Below are 23,833 nucleotides of genomic sequence, written 5' to 3'. Positions count from 1 at the left end.
CCTGTTTGGCGCGGTAGCGGTTGCGCTGTGCTTCATAGCACGCTTTACTGTACCTCTCGTCGTTTTAACTTTCTGAGCGTGTTTTTTATCCACACATATCATATCTATATGTTTTTGGAATCAGGAACCGACAAGTAAGAGGACATTTTTGAAATACTAGTTTTCTGTCAGGATTGCTCAGTCCAGTAAAATTAAATGACTAGGGTTAACGCACTCATTTTGAGATAATGAATGAATCTTGAACATGGTACATGAAACTTTTTTTTACCTGGTCGCATACCAACCATAAATGTGACCCTCCACCACGAAATGAGTCGCATGTCACCTCACGCGGTTCTGCGCTAGGCATAATATAAGTCCGGGGGGTGTCTGGTAACAGTGTGAGGGTCACCATAGTCACAGGCTTATATCTCGAAAAGTGTTCATTCTTTTCTAAAACGGATTTCACCACTGGATAGAGAATTAAAAAAACTCTTTAAGAAAATGTAAAAATATGAAAATCATGCAAAGGTGACATGCGACTCATTCCGTGGTGGAGGGTCACAAATAGCATGGATGCGTTTTGCGCACATTGGGAATTGTCTATGAACTTTGCTAAAGCCACTAGTGAGCCAAACGGGAAGAAGGCTGCCATGAAGAAAATCTGCATGAGTTGGTATTCATTATTTGCATGATATTCATTATGGGGGCCAGGAGGCCCCCATTCATACGGATAGTTTCGAGGTTGACCATGGGCAGCGCCATTTTGTTGTGAAATACGTCATCAGTTTGTGTACACAGGAAGTTGTGACATCCGTCACCCTATGGGAGGGGTGAAGGCAACATTGTTCATCAGTAGAAAGTTGTGAAATCCGTCACCCTATGGGAGGGGTGAAGGCAAAATTGGTCATCACTGAGTTTGTGTAACACAGGAAGTTGTGAAATACGTCACCCTATGGGAGGGGTGACGGCAAAATTGTTCAACAAAAACATCATAGGTCGAACTGTGCAGGGTCAACCGCAACAAACTCAAACCATTCATACTTTGCTGTATTTGAGTGACTTATATACCGACATTTTTATTTCTTATTTTCAGCACAGGTGTAGAAAAAATCATGAACAAAAATGTTATTTATTTTCTAATTTAACATTTGTTTTACAAATGTGACCATGGTCTTTCAAACATACAGTGACATTAAACATTGTTATGTTAAAAAAAAAAGAAAAATCAGAAAATACATTGTACATTTTACCTACAGGCCAAACCGTGAGTGTCTGTGGCAAAGCCCGACCCAGGAAATTGCACTGGTTTTATGTTTAGATCAGTGGGAAATTGTCAAGAACAGGCGCTTGCATTTGGATGTGTCCAATGATAGTAGGTTTGGTTGTGATCAATCATAATAATGTAAGAATAAAAATGAATGACAGTTTGGTATGATGACATGTAATTCACAAAATTATGCTGAAATATAATATTATACATCATGTAATATTATTATGGCTGTTGCCATGACCATGAAGCCCACCCCCCGCGGGTTTGGGGGAAGAATTTACCCGATGCTCCCCAGCATGTCGTAAGAGGCGACTAACGGATTCTGTTTCTCCTTTTACCCTTGTTAAGTGTTTCTTGTATAGAATATAGTCAATTTTTTTTTTAAAGATTTTAGTCAAGCAGTATGTAAGAAATGTTAAGTCCTTTGTACTGGAAACTTGCATTCTCCCAGTAAGGTATATGGCAGTACTACGTTGCAAGGCCCTGGAGCAAAGTTTTGATTAGTGCTTTTGTGAACAAGAATTGGCAAGAAGTGGCTCTATCCCATCTCCCCCCCTTTCCCCGTCGCGATATAACCTTCGTGGTTGAAAACGACGTTAAACACCAAATAAAGAAAGAACCATGAAGCCCAACAAAGGTTTACTATTATGTAATTCAAAATACCAAAATCAAGCCCCTATTAATCTCGTCTATGCGCGTGAAGATTGAGGCCTTCGTAAACGTTCAACGTTGGCCAATATTAATTTTAACAATGTTGTGTCGTTTTTGGCTCACGTAAGTGTAGCCTATGCGATGCTAACTTTTGTCTGTCTGTGCGTGCGTGCGTGCGTGCGTGCGTGCGTGCGTGCGTGCGTGCGTGCGTGCGTGCGTGCGTGCGTGCGTGCGTGCGTGCGTGCGTGCGTGATAGAAACTTTAACATTTGACTGAACACCGAAATACTAATTTTACCGGGTTATTATCCAAGTAACAGCTTCAAAGTATTGAAGCAATGATCAACATTTCGTCAGCACGTATGCAGATAAAGTGTGTATCCAAAGAAAACGGGTGGTGTGGGTTTAAAACAGGTGACTGGTTTGTGTTGTGTGTGGTATGTAGACCAGGTCAGGGGTCAAGGTTAGGTCAGATCGAGTGAAGCATTGTGGTATAGATTCACCTCAGTTCTAACCGAGCTGCATTCGCCGATTCGGGAAAGACGATTTGACATTGTTCGGTTTCGTAGCGGCTCCAGAAAAAATAGATAAAGAAGATACCAAAGGAGATTTACTACAGGTTGATCTGCACAGCGTGTTTTCAGTGTCTGCGCGAGGAAGCGCTGTCGAAAGGGCAGTGTCGATCTTAGTGGCAGTCGTGTCCCCGTAAGTAGGCTACAGACAGACATATCTAGATCTAGCGTCTCCCACTCTTGCACTGTGTCTGTGCTTACTGTGTGTGTGTATGTGTGACGGAGTGATCGAGTTTGTGTTACTGTTTGTCGATTTCTTACGGGAGCCTTGAAGGCTTGGCCTCTTGTTTATTATGTTTTATTTTGTTAATCAATTGATAAATATGTCTTCCCAACATATTACAAATCAAGCAGAAATAAAGTCTTAGAGATCTACAATAATTATTGTTGGCGTCAAAACCTTGCAAGGCCTCAACAACTGACAAAGCTGTGTGTGGAAGAATGTGGAAGTTACCGGTCGATCGATCGGCCCATGTCTGCCAGTAGCGGTTAGGTATAATAGCACTAAATTCACTGACGGAGCAATCAAGAGTTTGTGGTGTGGTGGAAAGGCGTTCGGCTACGGCGAAAGCGGTCCGGGTTCGATTTTCAGCTTGGGCGGATTATCTATTCTTTTGTTTTTGTGTGTGTTAATATCTTGTTTATTATTATTATTATTTATTATGAACGTTTTAATGTTTTGTTTTACTCTAATTAATTTTTTAATCTTTAAAATAAATAAATAATTAATTAAATAAATTCTTTTTAAAACCTAGGCCCGCGGCCAGGGGAGGGGGGGAGTATACCGGTACCATTTGAGAATCAGACCAAATGAGAATTGAACCATTTGAGAACATCCTTTTTTTTCAATCACTACATCGAAGGCCTGCGGCCCGGGGGGGTTCACATGGTTTGTTTGTTTGTTTGTTTCAGACCCACACCCATATACACACATTTCACATTTAAACCATTTGTCGGCCCCCTGTCGATATTTATCGACTAAGTTCCTTGTATTATATCTGTTTTTCATTTTAGGTGGAGGAGGAGGACAAAGATGAATCGGTAAGTATATCCTTCAAACACTAGGCATGCGTAGTTTGATGAATAGTTACGAACTAGGAGAGGAAGCAGAAATGTTTCTTGAACTCTTATAATTACCACTTGGCCATACTGTACTACTCCCTGCAATAGTTGATGAACAAATACAGGTTTCACTATGCGTGGTTCTGACTGGCATCTGTGCACGCCGGCTTCCCGCGCGTTCGGGACTTCAGGCGCTGTACTATACATGCTAAAACATCGAAGCAAAAACATAAAAGTTCAAGGTTGCTTTGAGGTCACGTTCAGGTATTTTTTTCTAATTATTATGATTGTTTGGGGTCTAAATTATCAATTTCTAACATATTTTTGAAACTAGACTTATTATCTCAAGACATTAGCCTAGTATGATAGAATCCTCGCCAATTGTCACGGTCACTGCCGTGTTTTTTTGTATACGCAACGCACATGTTCTTTAAACTGCTTTGGAATGTTCGTTATTGACATAACTGCACGATTCACTTTGACTGACAACTTCTCTATTCGGTGCTTATAAATCCACCCACACTAAGTGCTCAGTTCCTGAAGATATGCATACAATTCCGGTACATTTATAATATTACGCCTTTTTCATGATAGTTTACTATGCTGAAATCATACAGACGGAGAACATTTTAAAATAAACGTATCAGTCTCCAACACGGTCGCTCTGTAGAATCCATTCCACACGTTGTGGTGACCAGCTATCACGACGTGTAGAACTTGGCAAACGTGTGTCGAAAAAGATAAATTTTGTGACGTCACACGTACACGTTCTTAAAACTTTCTAGACCTCTCAGTTGATTTTGATAACGATCCCTGTTTTGGGTTCATCAGATGTTTAAAGACTCAGTTATCATTACAGATGATGTTAAATTCTACGTTAAATCTAGTCATACCTGTCAAGTCTTACGTTTTTCGCGTAATTCTTACGGAATTGTTTTTCAAGTCTTACGGCGTATGCCGAAGATCTTACGGTTTTTACAAAACAATTTGGTCAAATAAAAAAAAGATCGCAAAGGTTCGTCCGAGAACAAAGTAACAGCTAAAAAAATCTCGCGGTAACTTATCCGGCGGAAGTACAAGGCAACGCGCATGTGCACACCGTCAGCGCGATCTGACTGAGTACTGTGCGACCACGCTTGACCACACGCGACCTCAAAAGCAGTTACATGTACTAGCTATTGTTGTTGTTATCGGTATCTTCAAGGTATTTTCTCACGTTGTACGAAGTTTTAAGCCATAGAAATGAAACTAAGGGAGTTGTGATGCATTTTCGAAGAGCTAGCGATCGAAAGTGAAAGTAGCCGGATTCCTGTCACCTCCGATCATGTCGGACTTGTTTTTAGAACACGCGCGACCTCAAACTAAAGCATTTACATGTAATATTTTTTGTTGTTCTAGTATCTACACAGTATTTTCTCACGTTGTACCTAGTGTGAACCCTATAAATAAAAAATAAGGGCGTTATGATGCATTTTCGAAGAGGTAGAGAGCGAAAGTTGGCACCGGATGTCTGTCACAACCGATCATATACGACTTGTTTTTAAAACATGCGCGACCTCAAACTAAAGCATTTACATGTCATATTTTTGTTGATCTGGTATTTGTCCTTGATTGTTGAGACACACATGAGTTTCTGGCTTGTAACTTGTGTGTTTTACATGTTCTGTTTGGATAAAATGTTCTCTTTTGTGGTGGCGGTTTACATTCATGATTGAATCACTGTGCTCAATGAATGAATGTTGTTAAAACACACTTGTCTTGTGCCTTTACTATCAAGTGGTGTTTTTGTGCATTCTGGTAAAAAAAATTGTGAGGGGTGTAAATCACTAAATTTGTGTCTGGTTGGAAGTGTACTGTCTTTGTACAATTTAGGTGATTCTGGGTACAATAAATTTACATTTAAACATGCTTTGCATTTCAAAATTACATAAATCAGTGCAGTTCAGTGTTGAGAAAAGTGTGTTTTTCTTATGTGTGAAATAAGGCTGATTTTTTGTTTTTGTGTGTGTGTGTGTGTGTGTGTGTGTGTGTGTGTGTGTGTGTGTGTGTGTGTGTGTGTGTGTGTGCATGTATTTAGTTCTTGTGGTGATTAATCTAACGACTTCTGCAATTTTGCACGTTGTCTTATGCTTTTTGGTGCAAACTTATGGTTTTGTTAGCAAAATCTTATGGTGAGAGTCCACAAGAGCTTGACAGGTATGGTCTATTGCGGTGGTCATGCAGTTGTACACTTGTTGGGATTGTGACCATGATTGTGAGATCGTCGCACTTGCTGCGTTGTATTCCTAATAATGTTGAGACCGGCCTCCGTAGCGCAGTGGTTAGCGCATCGAACTGAGAGCCGGGAGGTCGTGGTTCGAATCCCATAAGGGGGCAGTGGGTTTTTCGGGCTTCGGCCGGCTCCTACCCAGAGTGGAAGTGCTATGGTTCCAATGGGAAGGCTGGGATCACACAGCCGAGAATCATTCACTTCACGAATGCGATTGTGAGGGTGCTCATGTGTCCGTACAAAACCGCTGGTAGATGAAGAAAGCGCAAAAATGAAACTGGTCTCGGCTCTCAATGCTTTCATGGTGACACACACACACACAAATAATGTTGATTTCTGTGCACGCTACAGATCCCGAACTCTCTTTTCGAGATGAACGAAATAGCATGACAGCTGGTAAAATAAAGATAGGTATTCACCAAACCAAATCACTCAGATCCTTTAAAGTAAAGACATCATGCGACAGCCAGTGTAGAAACTTTACAGATAAAAAACGCTCGCGCTGGACCCGAGTACTCTTCAGACTGGCTCGCTCCCCCAGTATGAAAGTTTTTGTCTTGTGCACGTGGATTTAAAAAAAAAAAATTATTTATTTATTTTACACAATTAAAAAAATTATTAGAGTAAAATAAAACATTAAAACGTTCATAATAAACAATAGTAAACAAGAATTTTAATTTTAAAAAAATAAATAAAAAAATAGACCGCCTATGCCGGGAATCGAACCCGGATCACTTGGATTTAAAAAAAAAATATATATATATTTATTTATTTTACACAATTAAAAAAATTATTAGAGTAAAATAAAACATTAAAACGTTCATAATAAACAATAGTAAACAAGAATTAAAAAAAAAAATTAAAAAAATAGACCGCTCATGCCGGGAATCGAACCCGGATCACTTTGGCCATAGACGAATCGCTTTCCACCCGGATCACTTGGAATTAAAAAAAAAAAAAAAAAAAATTTTAATTTATTTTACACAATTAAAAAAATTATTAGAGTGAAATAAAACATTAAAACGTTTCATAATAAACAATAGTAAACGAGAATTTAAAAATATATATATATATATATATAGACCGCCCATGCCGGGAATCGAACCCGGTTCACTTTGGCCATAGTCGGAAACGCTTTCCACCAAGCCAACATATTTGACATTCGCCAGTGAACTCAATAATGCCTATAGTCCTCGCGCAGTGGTACACGCACGCAAAGCACGCACGCACGCAAAGCCTGGTGTGGTGTCGCTGGCTTGGCTGGGCGGTTTATCAGCCGAACGGCTGTTCTATCCCACCGCGAATCGCGCCAACCGTTAAGAGTGGTTTTTGTGATCTATTTGGCATTTAGGTCCCAGGTAACATTATGAAGTTTTAATACGATCAATCGGACCTATTATCAAGTTAGTGTATCAACTTTTGAAAGAACTGCGCCCAGTAGTTTCCCAGCAATAAGCTGTTAAGTCGAGACAGACAGACAGACACACAGACACACACACACACACACACACACACACAGACACACACAGACACACACAGACACACAATTAAAGTCTGCTGGACCCTCCTACTGCGTACTTGGGGATAACATTTATCATTATGCACTATAGTTTGCACAAATACATCTTGTAAGTTAAGTCCGGATAGCCTGAGAGAAAGAGAGAGTGAATGGGAGGGAAAGAGTGAGAGAGAGATGGAGAGAGAGACAAAGAAACAGCGAGAGACAAAGAGACGGGGGAGCCTGCCATATAAAGCTATGATGTCAGGGAGCTTTGCTATGAAAGCCATTTTGAATTGATTGATGTACTGATTGTTGTTTTACACGTACATCTCCCCGTCTCTTTGTCTCTCGCTGTTTCTCTGTCTCTCTCTCCATGTCTCTTTCACTCTTTCCCTCCCACTCCCCCCCTCTCTCTCTCTCTCTCTCTCTCTCTCTCTCTCTTGGTGGACAATGCAACATATCGATGGAACAGTGGTATGAGCATTTTCGTGATGTTTTTGGTACCGTACCACCTGCGGAAACAAATACCCCAGGTAATGAAGGTGATCAAAGTTTTGAGCAAGGAGAGCTGAGAAATTGTGACTCTTTAAACCAATTGATCACACATGATGAGGTAATGCGTGCAGCCCGGGCGCTAAAAAATGGAAAGGCAGCTGGCCCAGATGGGTTGATTAACGAGTTTTATAAGAATGGTATTGATATACTTTTGCCTTTTTTGACCAATTTTTTTAATCATTTATTTGACAACGGTTTGTTTCCCGATGAATGGTCACACTCGATTTTGCACCCAATTCATAAGAAAGGAGATATTGATTCACCGGATAATTATAGAGGTGTTTCGTTGTTGAATGTATGCAGCAAATTATATAGTTTTATTTTGAATAAACGTATTTCTGATTGGATAGAAGAGAACGAAGTTGTTGGGGAGGAGCAAGCTGGTTTTCGCCAAGATCACTCTACAGTAGATCACATATTTACACTGTTTGGAACCGTACAGAAACAGTTGTTGAGACATAGAAAACTGTATGCAGCCTTTATAGATTTTCGGAAAGCGTTTGACTCTGTTCACAGGGATAAACTATGGAAAGTACTGGATCAGAATGGCATGAGTGGAAAGATTGTTTTAGCCCTTAAAAGTATGTATACGACAGTGAAAACGTGTGTTCGAGCAGGAGGTGAACTTTCAGATGTATTCATGTGTCCAGTCGGCCTAAAACAGGGTGAAAACTGCTCACCGATTTTGTTCTCATTGTTTATTAACGAATTAACCAAAGACATTATGGCAAATGGAAGACACGGTATTCAATTGTCACCGGATTTAGTCGAATTATTGATTTTGTTGTTTGCGGATGATGTGGTTTTAATCTCTGATAGTGTCATCGGTTTGCAAAACCAGCTAAATGTTTTATTGACCACCTCAAAGAAGCTTCAGGTAGTCGTAAATATGGCTAAATCGAACATAGTTGTGTTTAGAAACGGTGGTCATCTAGCATTACGAGAAAAATGGTTCTTTGGTGATAGTGAAGTGAAAGTTGTAAACATGTATAAATATTTAGGAGTCTATATGTCCACAAGAATCTCTTTCTCCCACACTCTAAACGACCTTGCTGATCGCGCGAGAAAGGGAGTATCAGCTATCCTCAAACTTCTTTGGAGTATTGGGGAATATTCTCCTGATACATTTTTTAAACTGTTTGACAGTCAAATACAACCGATCTTGACGTACGGTTCGGAGGTCTGGGGACTCTCTGCTGATCAACAAATTGTTGAAAGAGTACATTTGTCTGCCATTAAAAGGTTTGTCGGTGTCCATTCGAACTCATCAAGGCATATAGAAGTTTACGGTGAAACAGGACGTTATCCTCTGTTTGTGGTAACGCACATAAAGTGTATGAAGTTTTGGCTTCGATTAACTCGGATGGATGGCAACAGGTACCCCAAGAAAGTGTATAATATGCTACTGTCTATACAAAGGCAAAATTACACGACATGGGCTTGTAACGTTCGTAATGTTTTGTACAAGTATGGATTTGGTGAAGTGTGGGAAGCACAAGGTGTTGGTGATATTTCCACGTTTGTAAGAGAATTTCGCCAAAGACTTGTCGATTGCTTTAGACAGGATTGGCATAGTTCCCTTGAATCACACGTTTTTGAGTCACTTGAGAAAATGTGACTCTATGTAATCGTTCAGTGTTAGTCTGTCCGGCCGGCCGGCCGTCCGGCCGGCCGTCCGTAGACACCACCTTAACGTTGGACTTTTCTCGGAAACTATCAAAGCGATCGGGCTCATATTTTGTTTAGTCGTGACCTCCAATGACCTCTACACTTTAACGATGGTTTCGTTGACCTTTGACCTTTTTCAAGGTCACAGGTCAGCGTCAAAGGAAAAATTAGACATTTTATATCTTTGACAAAGTTCATCGGATGTGATTGAAACTTTGTAGGATTATTCTTTACATCAAAGTATTTACATCTGTAGCCTTTTACGAACGTTATCAGAAAAACAAGGGAGATAACTAGCCTTTTCTGTTCGGCAACACACAACTTAACGTTGGGCGTTTCTCGGAAACTATAAAAGTGACCGGGCTCAAATTTTATGTGAACGTGATTCCCAATGACCTCTACACTTTGACGTCTGCTTTGGTGACCTTTGACCTTTTTCAAGGTCACAGGTATGCTTCAGGTATGCATTGTGTTGTGAATAGCAATTTCTTCCTGTCCATCTGATGCCTCATATAATATTCAGAACTGCGAAAGTGACTCGATCGAGCGTTTGCTCTTCTTGTTTATAATGTGTATTCGTTATTTAAGCAGTCCTTGTGTATGAGTGGTTATTTGTATCAGATAAGAAATGTTCATTTGAGAAGAATGTTAGCACGTTTCAGATTTGGTATGTCACCCTTAAATAACCACTATTTACAGTATAAACCCAATGTGAATAACGTAGACAGATTTTGCCCTTTGTGCTCAGATGATACACTGGAGACGGAAGTACATTTTTTACTTGTTTGTCCCGCATATAATGAGATCAGAGTTGAATTAATAGCCTCAAAGTATTATCGGAACCCATCCATGTTTAGAATGTGCCAATTACTATCCTCAACAAATGGCCAAGTGGTAAGACAGTTAGCAACGTATATTTACAAAGCACTACGATTTCGCACTGATTCTCTGGAAAATGCTCAGTTGCAAGATGCAGGTCCATAATGTTGCTTTTTCTGCTTATTTTAACCATTGTTCGCTTGTATAATGTGTCACCAGTCTTGTTATGGGCCGGAGGCCTAACAAATAAAATTTCCGACTCCGACTCCGACTCGGATCGGAACATCCAGAACATCTCTCTCTCTCTCTCTCTCTCTCTCTCTGTCTCTCTCGTGGAGTGGTCTGCCCTTACCACCGGAGAAGGACGCAAATTTCGGAGCTCCGCAAAATTTGATAAGTATCTTTTCCTAAGCTACTATTGCCGACCGAAAATGTCACAAACGGGACTGCCACATCGCCTGGAACAGTTCCTGATCAACTTAGTTGACGAAGTTGGGCTATCTTCTTGGAAAATCCAGGGGGAAGGTGACAGTACAACAGTTGTGCTGAGGTTTGCTGGGCCGCCATCAGACCAAGCCAGCATAACTCACTACAGGAAGAAAAGCAGGTCACAAGTAAAGCGTGATGGAACAAGAAGAAAGAGCTTCGTGCAACGCAAAGCAGCTGAAGCGGAACAGAACATAACGTCATCGGTAGAGGCCCTTGTCAACAATAGCCGTGCTTCTTCTACCCAGCACGTGCAGGATGTGCAAACCAGTGTCACTCACGCACCTGCCCTCTGTGGCACTGCAAGCTCAACCACGTGCGAGAGAGAGCGAGTTTTCGCGAGGAACAGGGTTGAGCTACGGTAGGGTCACTGCGCATGTCTGGTTTTTTTCTTCGCGGAAACGCTGTTGGGTTGTGTCCAGTCGCGTCCCTTGCAACAAGATGGCGACAAGCGCGTTACGGATTTACTGTTGTGGAGAGTTGATGGACGACGATGATGAACAAGCAGTACTGTTTTATTGTTGATGTGAATGTAATGCCAAAACATCGAACTATCGATTCGAACGTCAATGAAGAAGTGAGCGTGAAAATCGAGCGCAAAACAGCCGGGTAAAAGTTCAGGGCGCTAAAGTACATTTGAGCCGAAATCGCACCCAAACTCCTGTTGACCTCATTTCTTCCCAAAATAAACATCACTGCTAAAATAAAATGCATTAAAACCAAGACAGTATCCAACCCAGTATCCTTAATTTTTGAAAGGCTAAGTGATTTACAACAAATGTCTTCTCACAATCCGTAACTTTGTCAAAAAATATTTGCAGAAGTTTCTCACCTCGCCTTGGCAGCCATCTTGGAACTGGAGAGACCCTACGCAGGAAGCAAGGTTGAAAGTTGGTTAACCGGTGACGTCACTCCAGTCGTACCGGACCGAGTTTTTGCGACCTCCGGTTCGACTCGAGTCACCTTAGTTGACGCTAAAACTCGCTCAATGTCAACCCTGGGGTGTGTCGTGCTGTGACGTCACAGACAGCAGACGACGAAACCACTATAGCTGAACTGGCAGCAACGGACCGTGAGTTTGAACCAGATGATGTCTACGACTTAGCCTCACACTGCTCAAAGAACGTGCGACTTAGAGAGAAACTGTTAAACAGAAAGAGGAACCGCACTCTCACAAAAGTAGTGTGCGAAAGAAAAGGTGGAAAGAAGACGCTGAGAGAAAGGGAGAATGTACGTTCTGGCTCACCGATTCCGACAGACCCTAAATATTAACGCAAAATAGGCTTCTGGACTAAACTTTTACTAAAATGAAACATGCGACAAAATCAGAAAAATACTGCATAAATCCATACAAAAAAAAATACAGTAAAGTAAGGTTGTTTTGAACCAATGCCGGGTCTGTCGGAATCAGTAACCCAGAACGTACATTCCCCCTTTCTCTCATACAACCACGGAAATTACAAGCCGTTGCAGGTGTTCAAGCTAAATAATCGTCTCGTATCGAAAACAAAAGCAGACGACAAATTTAGTCAGTTGGAGTTGTCTCCCGTACTCCTGTAGCATGCACTGTGCGCTGCATCTCTGTGGCTGCACCAGACGGTTCGGGAATTCCCAACAAAAGAAAAGATCAATACGGCACTGGCAACTTCAGTGTCAGCTGAACACGAGAGCGTTCGGTCTTTTAGAAGATTTGTATCTTGAAATGAAAATTAACGAATATCGCGCTGTCCGAAGGAATGGAGTACATATCGGACAATGACCACGCTCAGGCTAAAACGATAGGACATCTGACCGACATGCGACAATGTGAATCGGACATTTGGGGATTTTCATCGTTATATGTCCGACGCCTAACGACATCCCTGCCTACATTATTCTGATTGATCACAACCAAACCTACTATTATTGGACACATCCAAATGCAAGCGTCTGTTCTTGAAAATTTCCCACTGATCTAAAAATAAAACCAGTGCAATTTCCTCTGTCGCGCTTTGCCACAGAAACTCACGGTTTGGCCTGTATTTCTGATTTGTGCGCAAAAGCTTTCTTTCTTTTTTCTTTTTTTTAACATAACAATGTTTAATGTCACTGTATGTTTAAAAGACCATGGTCATATTTGTAAAAAAAATGTTAAATTAGAAAATAAATAAGACTTTGTTATATGATTTTTCCTACACCTGTGCTCAAAATAAGACATAAAAATGTTGGTATATAAGTCGCTCAAATACAGTTAGGTATGAATGGCTCGGTTTGAGTTTGTTGCAGTTGACCCTGCACAATACAATCTATGATGTTTTTGGTAACAATTTTGCCGTCTCCCCCTCCCATAGGGTGACGTATTTCACAACTTCCTGTGTTACACAAACTCAGTGATGACCAATTTTGCCTGTATGTGTACCAGAAACAAGCCAGCTCCGAAATTCTCAAGAATTCTAGGATTCTAAAAATAGTACCGTTCACGCGTGAACGGTAGGTCTTGCTGGTAAACCGGCGGCTTGGGTCACTCTGTTTCAACGCTTCGCTTCACTACGCTTCAATATTTAGGCTGCCTTTTCAGGAGGCCACCGAGTGCACTTTATGCAAATGACTTGTGTAATATTGTTCCACCACGATTGGTTCTGGTGTATCACGTGGTTCATGAATATTAAAACTTGTTTATTGAATCAAGCTTTGACAAGTGTACTTGGTGGCTGCTTTGAAACTCAACAAAGCCTACTCCCCTTTCACAAACACTTCCCCGTCATAGCGGGTTTTCCCGATTGACAAAAATTCTTATTACACACTCAGACTATTTGGAGTCGCGTTTGTTCTCCAGTGCCCAATTGCATAAGAATATTCTGGTGATGAATAAACGCGCTTTGTGTCATTAGCATCTAAAGATTTCTTGTTTACAATAGTTGTGTTGATCTGATGAAGCGCGGAACTGATCTTAGGGTTGTCATGGTGAAACACTCGCTTCTGAAACAGTGCTTCCTTGTAGTTATCATGCGATATGCTCGACTTTACAACCTGTTTGCTTACACCCTTTGCTTTTTTAACCACCCCTTTCTCACTTGCAACACTGTACATCTTTGCACGCAATCCAACATACTCCTTAATTATCTTCCCATTCATTTCATCTTTCATCTTTCCAATAACCTTCTTGTTAACATTTGAGTGCAATGGTGATTCTTTAGGGTAGTCGCAAGTGTCATAAAAAGAATCTTTTCCTTTTACTGCAGGACTTTCAGCTTCTAGATCTTTGTAAATGTCATCCGCTGGAATGTCAAGTAAGAATGAATCTGTGTCTGTGTAAAGTACTCTCGATTTGGGATATCTTGGTTTCAAATAATCATACAAAAACTCAAGCATCAACAGTTTTGACAACTCTAGCACAGTAAAGCCTATGAATACTGGTTTGTCAAGCTTGACTACAAGTTTTTTCATTAAGATACCATACAGCTGTTCATGAAAGTATTTAAAGTCTTGATACTGTGGTTTGGATGTCAGCTTGATGGCCTCATTTTCTCTTGTAACAAGTCTAACATCCTTTCTCTTGTGTGGGTTTTCCATTGTCTTACCAAAGCAACTGTTGTTCATCAGTTTAAAAAAGTCTTTCTCTGATGCATCAGCGGCTTTGGTTCTCAGTTCTGTGTTTTTCATGATGTAAGGTTTCATAAACTGTTCTTGATCAAATAAAATTATACGATGAACAGCCTTCAAAATTAATCCATGTCTAATGTAAAACTGTAACAGTCTGTAGTGACACACATACTTCTTTTTGTGAAACAGATTGGGCACCAGCTTTGGAGGTTCTCTTGGGTTTACTTTTAACCTCTCAGCCGCTAAAGGATAATCATTATGTAGATCATGAAGTGATAGTGGATAGTCTAAGTCAACTTCTAGTATCCATCCCTTTCGACTGTCTGGGCCTGCTTTTAATATTGTCAGCACAACACATTGTGAAAATGGTCCTGAATAGATCTTAAAGTTCCGAAGTGGAAGCGTCTGACACATTGCCCAACCATACAAATTGTTTGCATCTAGATACATGATGTAATTAGAAGGTTTCATAGGATCAAAGTCGTCCAAGTATTTGTTGTTGGCTTTGCAGTAATTGTGTGAAGCCATACTGATTCCTCCACGTAGTCCATTTTCAATCATCTGAAGTGTAGGTAGATCTGATAGCAAGTCAATCTTTACTCCTGTAAATCTAAGAAATGCATCCCAGCTCATGCCTGGTGCAGATATGTAATGTGAAGGATCTAGATTGTAGTGCTTCATACATGTTCTTCTGTAATTCTCAAATATATCTGCAAGTAAACAAACATCAGCCAACAAATATTGATCATGATAATCACCCATTGTATTACATCCTAATTTATTCCATGCAGTCTTAGCGTGTTCATAGTCTTCGTCACTTATACCTTTACCCTTCAGCCGTGAGAAGTAAGCATCCTTTGGTGGTAACTCATCTTCATCAAACCTCTCCCACGAATCCATGTATTCATATGGATAGACTCCCTTTCTAACTAAGTCACTGTCAAAGTACTTACATGTGATTGGGAAAGCAGTTAGTGATGAAGATAAAGACTCAAGTGTTCCCATCAGATGTTGAGCAGAATCGTAGAAGTGTAAACTATTCAGAGTAAAGGCCATGTACTTTTCTGAAGACTGCGCAATGCATCTTGCTTTGTATTCATCAGTTACTGCCTGCATGATCAGATGTGAATCATAACCGCGCAAGTTATGGAAGAAGATTGGAAGCTTCCAAGTCTTAGGATCAAACTTTAATTGTAGATTACATTTGCTGTGTGCTGCTCCTCGGAACTGCCCACTTACATGATCATGATCTCTTACTATTGGATTGTCTGTGTTTGGTGTTAGACTTTGTTCGCATATCCAACACTGTGTGGTAGAGTTAAACTGTTCTTGGTCTTCAGGTTTCATAACAATGTCTGAAAGATTCAGTTGTTTGGAGCAGTCATTTCGCACTTGGTTCATTTGCTGTAAGAAGTTCTTTGCTGCATTAGGTCCTCTGTACAATTGCGGTTTAGAATGTTTACCATCTGAACTAACAACAATAAATGCATATGAACAGACTTGATGATTACTTAGAGTTACTGTTTTAGGTAGGTCTTTTGGTAAAGGTCCTTCATATGGCACAATGATAGATTCAAAGTCAGCATAAACAACATAAGGACTTTTCTGTAGTTTGCATACATTCTTAAAATACACTTTGCTGTCTGGCGGCGGTGTTGTTAACTTCACGACCGCATCATCAACGCTCTTACAATGTTGCTTGTGTATAAGTGCTGCATGAATTGATGGAATACGCAAGAGACATCGCCTACAAAAGTCTTGTTTACTATTGTGATTGCTTGTGCTCGCCATCAGTCTACTCATTGTACGAATCAAAGTGTAATGATATTTTACACCATCAGTCATTAGTAACATGTCAACATGGTTAGTATCACAATCACCAATCGTTGGTGAGTTCTTTGATATTCTGACTGGTTTCAGTTCATCTTCCTCATCCCACGTGTAAACATTTACGGTGATGGGTTTGTTTTGCTGTTCAAATTTGTCAATGCTTGTAATGCTGACAGGAAATTCAATACCAGTAAAGTTTAGTTTATTTCTGTATGCATGATAGTTAGACACTCTTTCTGCATTTTTCTTTACACTGTACAGTCTTGCCAGAACACACCACATAAAACATTTGTCATCATCATTCTTTATGTTCAGCACAGCACGTTTTTTGACAAGAGCAGGAGGTAAAGGTATGTAACTTCTACCTCTGATGGGGGCAAATTTACTTAGCTTCAATTCTATTTTTAGAATTTCACCTTCTGACCATCCGGATCCTTTCATCTTTGCATCCTCTGCAGCTTGCTCAAACCGTTTCATCATTTCATCTGCCCAGTTTCCATTCAATTCTGCCATAGAATTAAGTGCTAGTTGTCTGGTTGAAACATGAACTTCTAGCACCTCATCACTGACTGTTTTGTATTTTATTAAACTGACTATCTGCACTTTTACTGGAGGTTCAATCAACAAATTGTTTGGAATTTGTTCAATGGCGTCTTGCACACTGGACTGCACATTTTGAGGATCCGTTACTTGTAATTCAACGGTGTCAAATACTGTCGATAAAGATTCTAATACAGAGTCTTCCATCGCTGTGAGTTTGATTTTATAACTCAAAATAAAAATATAAATTAAAAAAATGAAGTTGCTTAGAATTCTTTCTCAGAGCTTCCATTTTTGTTAACACTATAAAATCTGAAATAAAAAATCATTTAACATTTGTACCGCGTGGAACTAATTGTAATTCCTCTTTTACAAAGGCTCTTTGCGGTGCTGGTTCTCTCAAGTAATATATAGGTGGATTTGTCTCTACTACTCTCTTGATTTCATGAATGTCAATACTCCAGATTGGATCCGTTGCACGCTTCCTGCTGTCACCCTCAGCTTCACCGGGTGCATATAAATATCTGACTTTCTGATTGAAAGGTAGTAATGCCACTGGTGTTGTTGACTTTGGAGCAACAGGTATTGTTTTCTGTTTGATTGCATCAACTGGTCTTAACCCTGTAGCTTTAAATACCTCCAGATTCATTGCTCTAAGTACTGATGGTAATCTTTTGACCCATTCAGTGTTACGCAATTTACTTTCTGTGTCCAAAAATTCCTGATGGTACTGATATGAAAACAGTTTTTCTGCCAACTGTTTGTTAAAGCTCTCAACAATAGCCTGTGACCTGTGGTTTCCTGGAATACCTCTCTTCACTGTAACATGATGTTTTAACAGAAGCTGGTTGACAGCTCCTTTAAACTCCTTACCATCATCGCACTGAATCATTCTGGGATACTTTAGTGGTCCACGTCTGTAAATTTCTTGCAGGGCAACAGCTGTAGCTATAGCACTTTTCTCTGTCAACGGTTCAGCATCTTTGTATCTTGTTGCAACATCAACTACAGTCAGTGCATACTTATATTTCTTCCTTCTGACTGTGTCGTGCGGTAAATACAGCAGGTCTATTTGATGAGTGTCATTCGGTTTAATGTTAACAAAGTGTGGTCGTGTAATTTTTCTTGGTGCAGGTAAATAGATCTGCCAAACTGCCTGCTTTGACAACCATTTCTTTGCTGTATCTTGAGAAACACCTGCTGCGTCACTGAGCTTGTCAATAGCAGTTCTTCCTTTCCAGTATCCTTTTGGGGAATAATATATTTTAGATAACAAAGCATCACTCATGGTTTTTTAAATGACAGAATATTAAGATTTGACAGCACGCGCAATAAAGTAAACAACAGCCATACCAATAACAATGAAAACAATCTCGCCCACCTTCTGCTCTTCTGAAGGCTGATAAAAGTCACCCAGTTTTGGAGGAGCACTTGTCTTCATTTTCTTTCCAGTTACAAGATAGTATTCTTGAATGGCTGCATCAACATTGGCAAAGGTTTTGTTTGCATGTCCTTGCTGCCTGAGTTTATCATTCATAAAGTCTAACTGCGCAATTCGTTTCTTCTCGTATTCATCCTGTGCTTTCGCCAGTTGTTCCATGGCTTTGTTGTGCCTTTCCCTCTCTTCACCATTTTGCAGTTTAGAAAACAAATAGTTGCTGCCAGAAAATGCAAGCGCATTTACAATCGCACCTCCCACCATCATAACCAAACTAGCCATTTTATTGTCTTACATGTTTATATTTTCTGGAATAATTCCTTGCTTCACCAGGAAGTCTTTTGTTGCAAAGGAAGCTGTCACAACACCAATTAGTTTAGCACCGTCTTCGAAGTCTAACTTTCCCAAGTCGGCTGGTTTCATTCTGAGGAGACTTTTACCCAGCATTGTGTAACCTACACTCAAGCCTCCAATCACTGCAGCGTGATAAACTAGATTAACTATTGTCTTTTCAGAACTCATTTTTATGTTATCAAAATTAAAATATTAAAATTATTCCATATGAAATGAATCCACTGCAGGTACTACTGTGGGCTTTGTTATTGTTTGTACTGCTTTGTTTGTTGGTTTTGGTGTTTCTGGTTTTGGTCTTTCTGACACTTTATATTTGCCTTGCCAAAGTTTGTAAAGCAAGTATCCACCTCCTCCAACAACAGCTGCTACAGCTACTTTTCTGTATGATAGAAATGAAGATTTTAATTCTTGATCAGTTTGTGTGACCTTAGTCACTTCAGGAATGTTTGGTGTCTGCTCAACTTCAGACATAATGTTCTGCTTTGCCTTTTGATTTAACTTTTTTTGTCTGTTCCATTCGGCTAGTTTTTTTCCTGCTTCTACTCTACCAGGTTTCTTTGTCACTGTGTTCACTTCTGGTATTTTCGTCTGCTCCACTGTCTGCTTCAACTGATCTGTCATCTTTTTTATTCTGAAAATTAATGTGTTTGAAAGTAATTAATCCAGCAACAAATGGTACTAATAAAGCACCAAATCGATAATACAGGCCACAGGCAAGAGATTCGAGGGACTTGGAAACAACAGGGTCATGAGTTAGATCATGTGTTAAGTCTTCCTCCGAGTCGAGAGGTGTAAAATGTCCAAAAATCTTTGTGTACAAACCTATAACAGTCTGTCCAATACTTCTAACCATCTTAGAACCAAGCACTGATTCATACCGTCCATGATACTTTTCTATATCTTCTGAGGAAAGATGTTGTACTTCTTCCACAGTTAACTGCTGCCCAAGGTAGTGTTTTGTTTTTCCACAAACAGCAAGTGAATACAATCTTTCTTTTTTATCAGGTATAGTCCTACTGTCACAGATTTCAATATCTGTAGCAGTCTGCATCAGCAATTCATCACAGTTCATTTTATTTTGATGCAGAATAAAATTAAAATCTAGTAATTAAACTTGAGTAAGAACTTAGGTAGGAACTTAACAAGAACTTGAGTAAGAACTTAGGTAGGAACTTAACAAGAACTTGGGTAAGAACTTGACAAGAACTTGAGTAAGAACTTAACAAGCACTTGAGTAAGAACTTGACAAGAACTTGAGTAAGAACTTGACAAGAACTTGAGTAAGAACTTGAGTAAGAACTTGAGTAAGAACTTGTGTAAGAACTTGAGTAAGAACTTGAGTAAGAACTTGTGTAAGAACTTGACAAGAACTTGACAAGAACTTGAGTAAGAACTTGACAAGAACTTGAGTAAGAACTTGACAAGAACTTAGCAAGGATTTCTACAAACATACATACTGAACTGGTTGATCAGTTTTTAAAACCAGTTTCGAGTGCTTAGAAGATTTCAGATTATTCTTTATTCTTTCTCTCTCCTGTTTGTTTTCAATGACATCATTTTCTCGAAGGCACTCTTCAAAACTGTCACGGTCCTTTGAATAGAACAATGTTATTGTTTTGAGTTGCTCTCTAAAGTCTTTCAGAACTGCATTGTATTTTTGTGTTAATATCCAAACTGATATTAATGCATGTCGTCCACTGAATGCAAGCTTTGCTAGTGCACTTTTCTTTCTAACAATGTCACGTTCTGCTGCACAGTCATCAATAATAAACAGTGTTGGCGTGTTCTGAAAAAGATCGAAATAATGCTCCAAGCAAACATTTAGACGATCAGAAGGATTTACAATAAATATATTTTGATCAGACCATATGAATTTTCTCTCCTTGTATGTTCTGTTATGCTTTATGGTTGGACAGAATATGACTATGTGTTCAAAGTGATTTATGTAAACAGTCTGTAATAAATCCAAAACATATCTTGTTTTGCCGCAACCTGTTGCCCCACAAATCAAAGAACAGTGTGGATCTTTTGGAAGAAAATCTAGATACTTCATTTTAACACGTTCAATAAACAATATCCTGTAATCTGCTTTCAGAGATGTTTAACTGCGCATCTGACACAACAAACACGTAGATCTTAACTGATTTACTACTACTCCCTACTTCCTTTTCAATTTGTATTGTGATTCCTTCTGATCCGTTTTCAATTCGCCTTCCACTTCCATGCAGTTTGTTGTCGTCAGTTGTTCTGAGATCCAGCCATAACGCATATTTATTTGTCAAGAAATCTTCTACGCCAACACCGTGTAAATGTAGATCTTTAGCCACAAGATCAGATGTTGGGTCTTTCAATCTTCCTCCAGTAAAGTACTTTCTTGCTTCATCATAGTGTTGGTATGGCAGCATGCCAGATGCAAATATTTGGTTTGGCTGCCCTTCAATTGTGCAATATACTCTATTGATTAGTGGATTGTAAAACTTTTCTATTTGCCTTTCATATGAATCTTTTGGTTCCTCAAACAACATAAGTATTCCCTTCATTGACCTAGCTGGTGTATTCAAGTTAATGTTCCAGATTGGATCAGCCTGGCTTTTTGAAAGTGTACTGTGATTCAACACTCTTTCATAATAAATAGGCAGCTTAGAACTGTACTGATTTTCTATAAGTCTAGCCAGTTCAGGATGGTTTACAACATCAAACTCTAAAGAAATTCCAGACACCTTATACTTTGCTTCCGGGTCTTGTGAAAGCATAACACGATCATAACTATTGAAAGTCAGGTCGTATGACAGCCTGTCACGCAATGCTCCTTGATAGAAGGGAGGATGTGAATTTATGAGTTCAAAGTCAAGTGGAATACAAAATTTGTTTCCAAAAGCAACATTGACAGCGTTATCTTTTTTGTTATTGTCAGCTTTATCTCCTGCTCCTATTCTAACTTTTATCCCATTGTCTGACTGAATCCCTTGAAACACTCTGTTTTTCTTTTCATTGTCAGTCAACCAATTATCTGCATAAACTAAAAATACATCTGCATTATTCAATGACATCACTTCCCGCCCTTCCAGTTTGACAGTAATCTTCCTCACAATTGCTCTTCCTACATTATAAGCCAAAGTCCTATTTTCATCTGAGCCAGATTCTAATTCTAATTTGAATGATAGTCTTACAGTGCCTGGTACAATAACATCGTTCTTACCTAGATTAGGAAACCTAACAGTAAGTATTTCATTCTGATCAATAGTAGAAGGATTATTTGTGACTATAACTGTTTGCCTTATTCCTTTTACCCCGAGAGGTTCTTTCAGCCTTCTGTAAGGATCAAGAACAGAACCGAACGATTGTGCCATCTTTTTTTATTTTCAAAATAAAAAATAAGTTACAAATGGCAGAAGGTGGATTTGAAGATTTATTTGAGCCAGCGGACGACATGAGCGAAGCAATCCCTTTGGTTCCCTACCATCATTCACTGCATTATGAGGTGGCACGACATGAACTTCTGGAAGGTAAAGTTAGAGATTTCTACAAAAGTTTAGGAGAAGAACCTGATGTTTTAGATCCAAATCAGTTCAAAATGGAAGCAAATCATTTATATACAACTAGCGATAAAGGAGAAAAAGTCCAACTTACATATAAATCTAATCCTGCTAAGTTTCTATCAAAAGTTTCACTAAAACAAAAACTTACTGCTAATCGACTTAGGCAATTAGATATTGTGCCTAGCACACGGTCATCACCTTCCCATGTTGTTTCCTTACTTCAACAAGCAGAACTAGGACTACCAACTGCTACTCAAATAGAATCTGTTCCATTGCAAGATCTTAATAAACTTGCAGATGAGGCTGATCAACTTATACAAGAGATAGAGACTTCTTTTTCTGAGGAAACTTCACTGAAGGCTCCACATGAACTATTACCTATGAGAGAAATAGAAGCCCTTAATCAATCACTACAAACCATCAGAGGTGAAATAGCAAATAATCTGTCAAAACTAGGTCAGCTGGATGAAGATATAAACAAAGAGAAACACAAACTTGCTGATGCTGATGATTTGAACCTAGAACAAGAAGTAAAAAACAGAATTTCTAAGCGTTTAAAAGATTTGCAGGAGGAGAAAGCCATAAGGTTAGAAGTTCTAAGTAACAATAGAGAACAACTGAGAACACAGGTCAGCAGAATAAAAAATACAATTCAAAGAATCCTTTACGAAGACACAACTCTTGCTGAAAGAATTAGAACGCTTTTCAGAGAGCAGGGAATCACAATAGCTAGTATACTAACTGCGCTAGGATTTGCAATAAGCACATTAGTGTTCGCACTCACAGGTGGCACTGTCACACCTCCACCTCCACCTTCACCTTCACCTCCATCTGATCCGGGATGGGTAAAGAAACAACTCAAACACATTGCAGAACTATTAAAGAAACTAGCAGCAAAAGCTTTGGATGCACTTCCAGGAATCATTGGTTCAATTGTTAGCTGGCTGTTATCTTTTGCAGGTAAAGTTGTTGGTTTCATGGCTGAACATCTCTGGACTCTAATAGTTTTAATTGCAGGTGTTCTGCTAACGAGAATAAAGCAAAAGTAAGCCTACACCCACTCCACCAATTACTAGAGCAGTCTTCTGCGATTCATGATCATCACTAATACTAACAGCTTGATCATCCCTAGTGACAGAATGATCTTCACCTGCAGCGTGATCTTCACTTGTCACGCTTTGTTTCTGTTCATTGTGATATGGCTGTAACATCGTTCTGATTTCTGAATTCAGTTCTTCACCCTTTCCAAGCGGCTGGGTGTCGCTAGCAATAATGATTTCATTGTTATAATTTGTTATTGTTCCAATCTGCAGCTGGAGATCAGAAGGTAACATGTAAAGGCCGTTACCAACAGCAAAGTCAACTTTTGATCTTGCATAACGGAGAGAGTCTTGATACCTTTTGATGCTGGAAGGCAGATCAACTGCAGAGTTTATGACATCTTCTAAATTTGATAACAACTGTTTCTGTGCACCAAACCCTGTGCTTGTTCTCATTATGTTTGATCGTGTCTGTGCCTGCGAGCCTAGCAAGCACCACGCATATGTTCGGATAGATTCATTGATCCTTTCAACACCTGATCCAGTGAAACCTTTGCCGGTGTCTAATATAAAAGTAGTCCATGCATTGTGGTGCTGTTGTTCTATTGATCCTAACTGTACCTGCACATTTGAAGAAAAAGATGTATGACCTGGCCAGTAATCAAAATTATACCTC

At 39.6% G+C, this 23,833-nt stretch overlaps 1 protein-coding gene across 2 annotated transcripts in view; it reads left to right on the top strand.

Moving 5' to 3' along the window:
* LOC138979717 (uncharacterized) overlaps positions 1–23,833 on the top strand; it is a 141,960-nt gene that overhangs the window by 107,537 nt on the left and 10,590 nt on the right. The window contains exon 7 of one of the 2 annotated variants that reach the window (XM_070352451.1): positions 3,494–3,515. The exons of the other annotated variant lie outside the window; for it this stretch is intronic. Coding sequence (XP_070208552.1) covers positions 3,494–3,515 — 22 coding nt within the window. The remainder of the gene's footprint in view (positions 1–3,493; positions 3,516–23,833) is intronic. 2 annotated transcript variants of the gene reach the window in all.

This window comes from Littorina saxatilis, linkage group LG11 (genome assembly GCF_037325665.1).
Source record: "Littorina saxatilis isolate snail1 linkage group LG11, US_GU_Lsax_2.0, whole genome shotgun sequence".
NCBI classification, from domain to species: domain Eukaryota; kingdom Metazoa; phylum Mollusca; class Gastropoda; order Littorinimorpha; family Littorinidae; genus Littorina; species Littorina saxatilis.
This window is presented reverse-complemented; position numbering and strand designations above follow the sequence as displayed.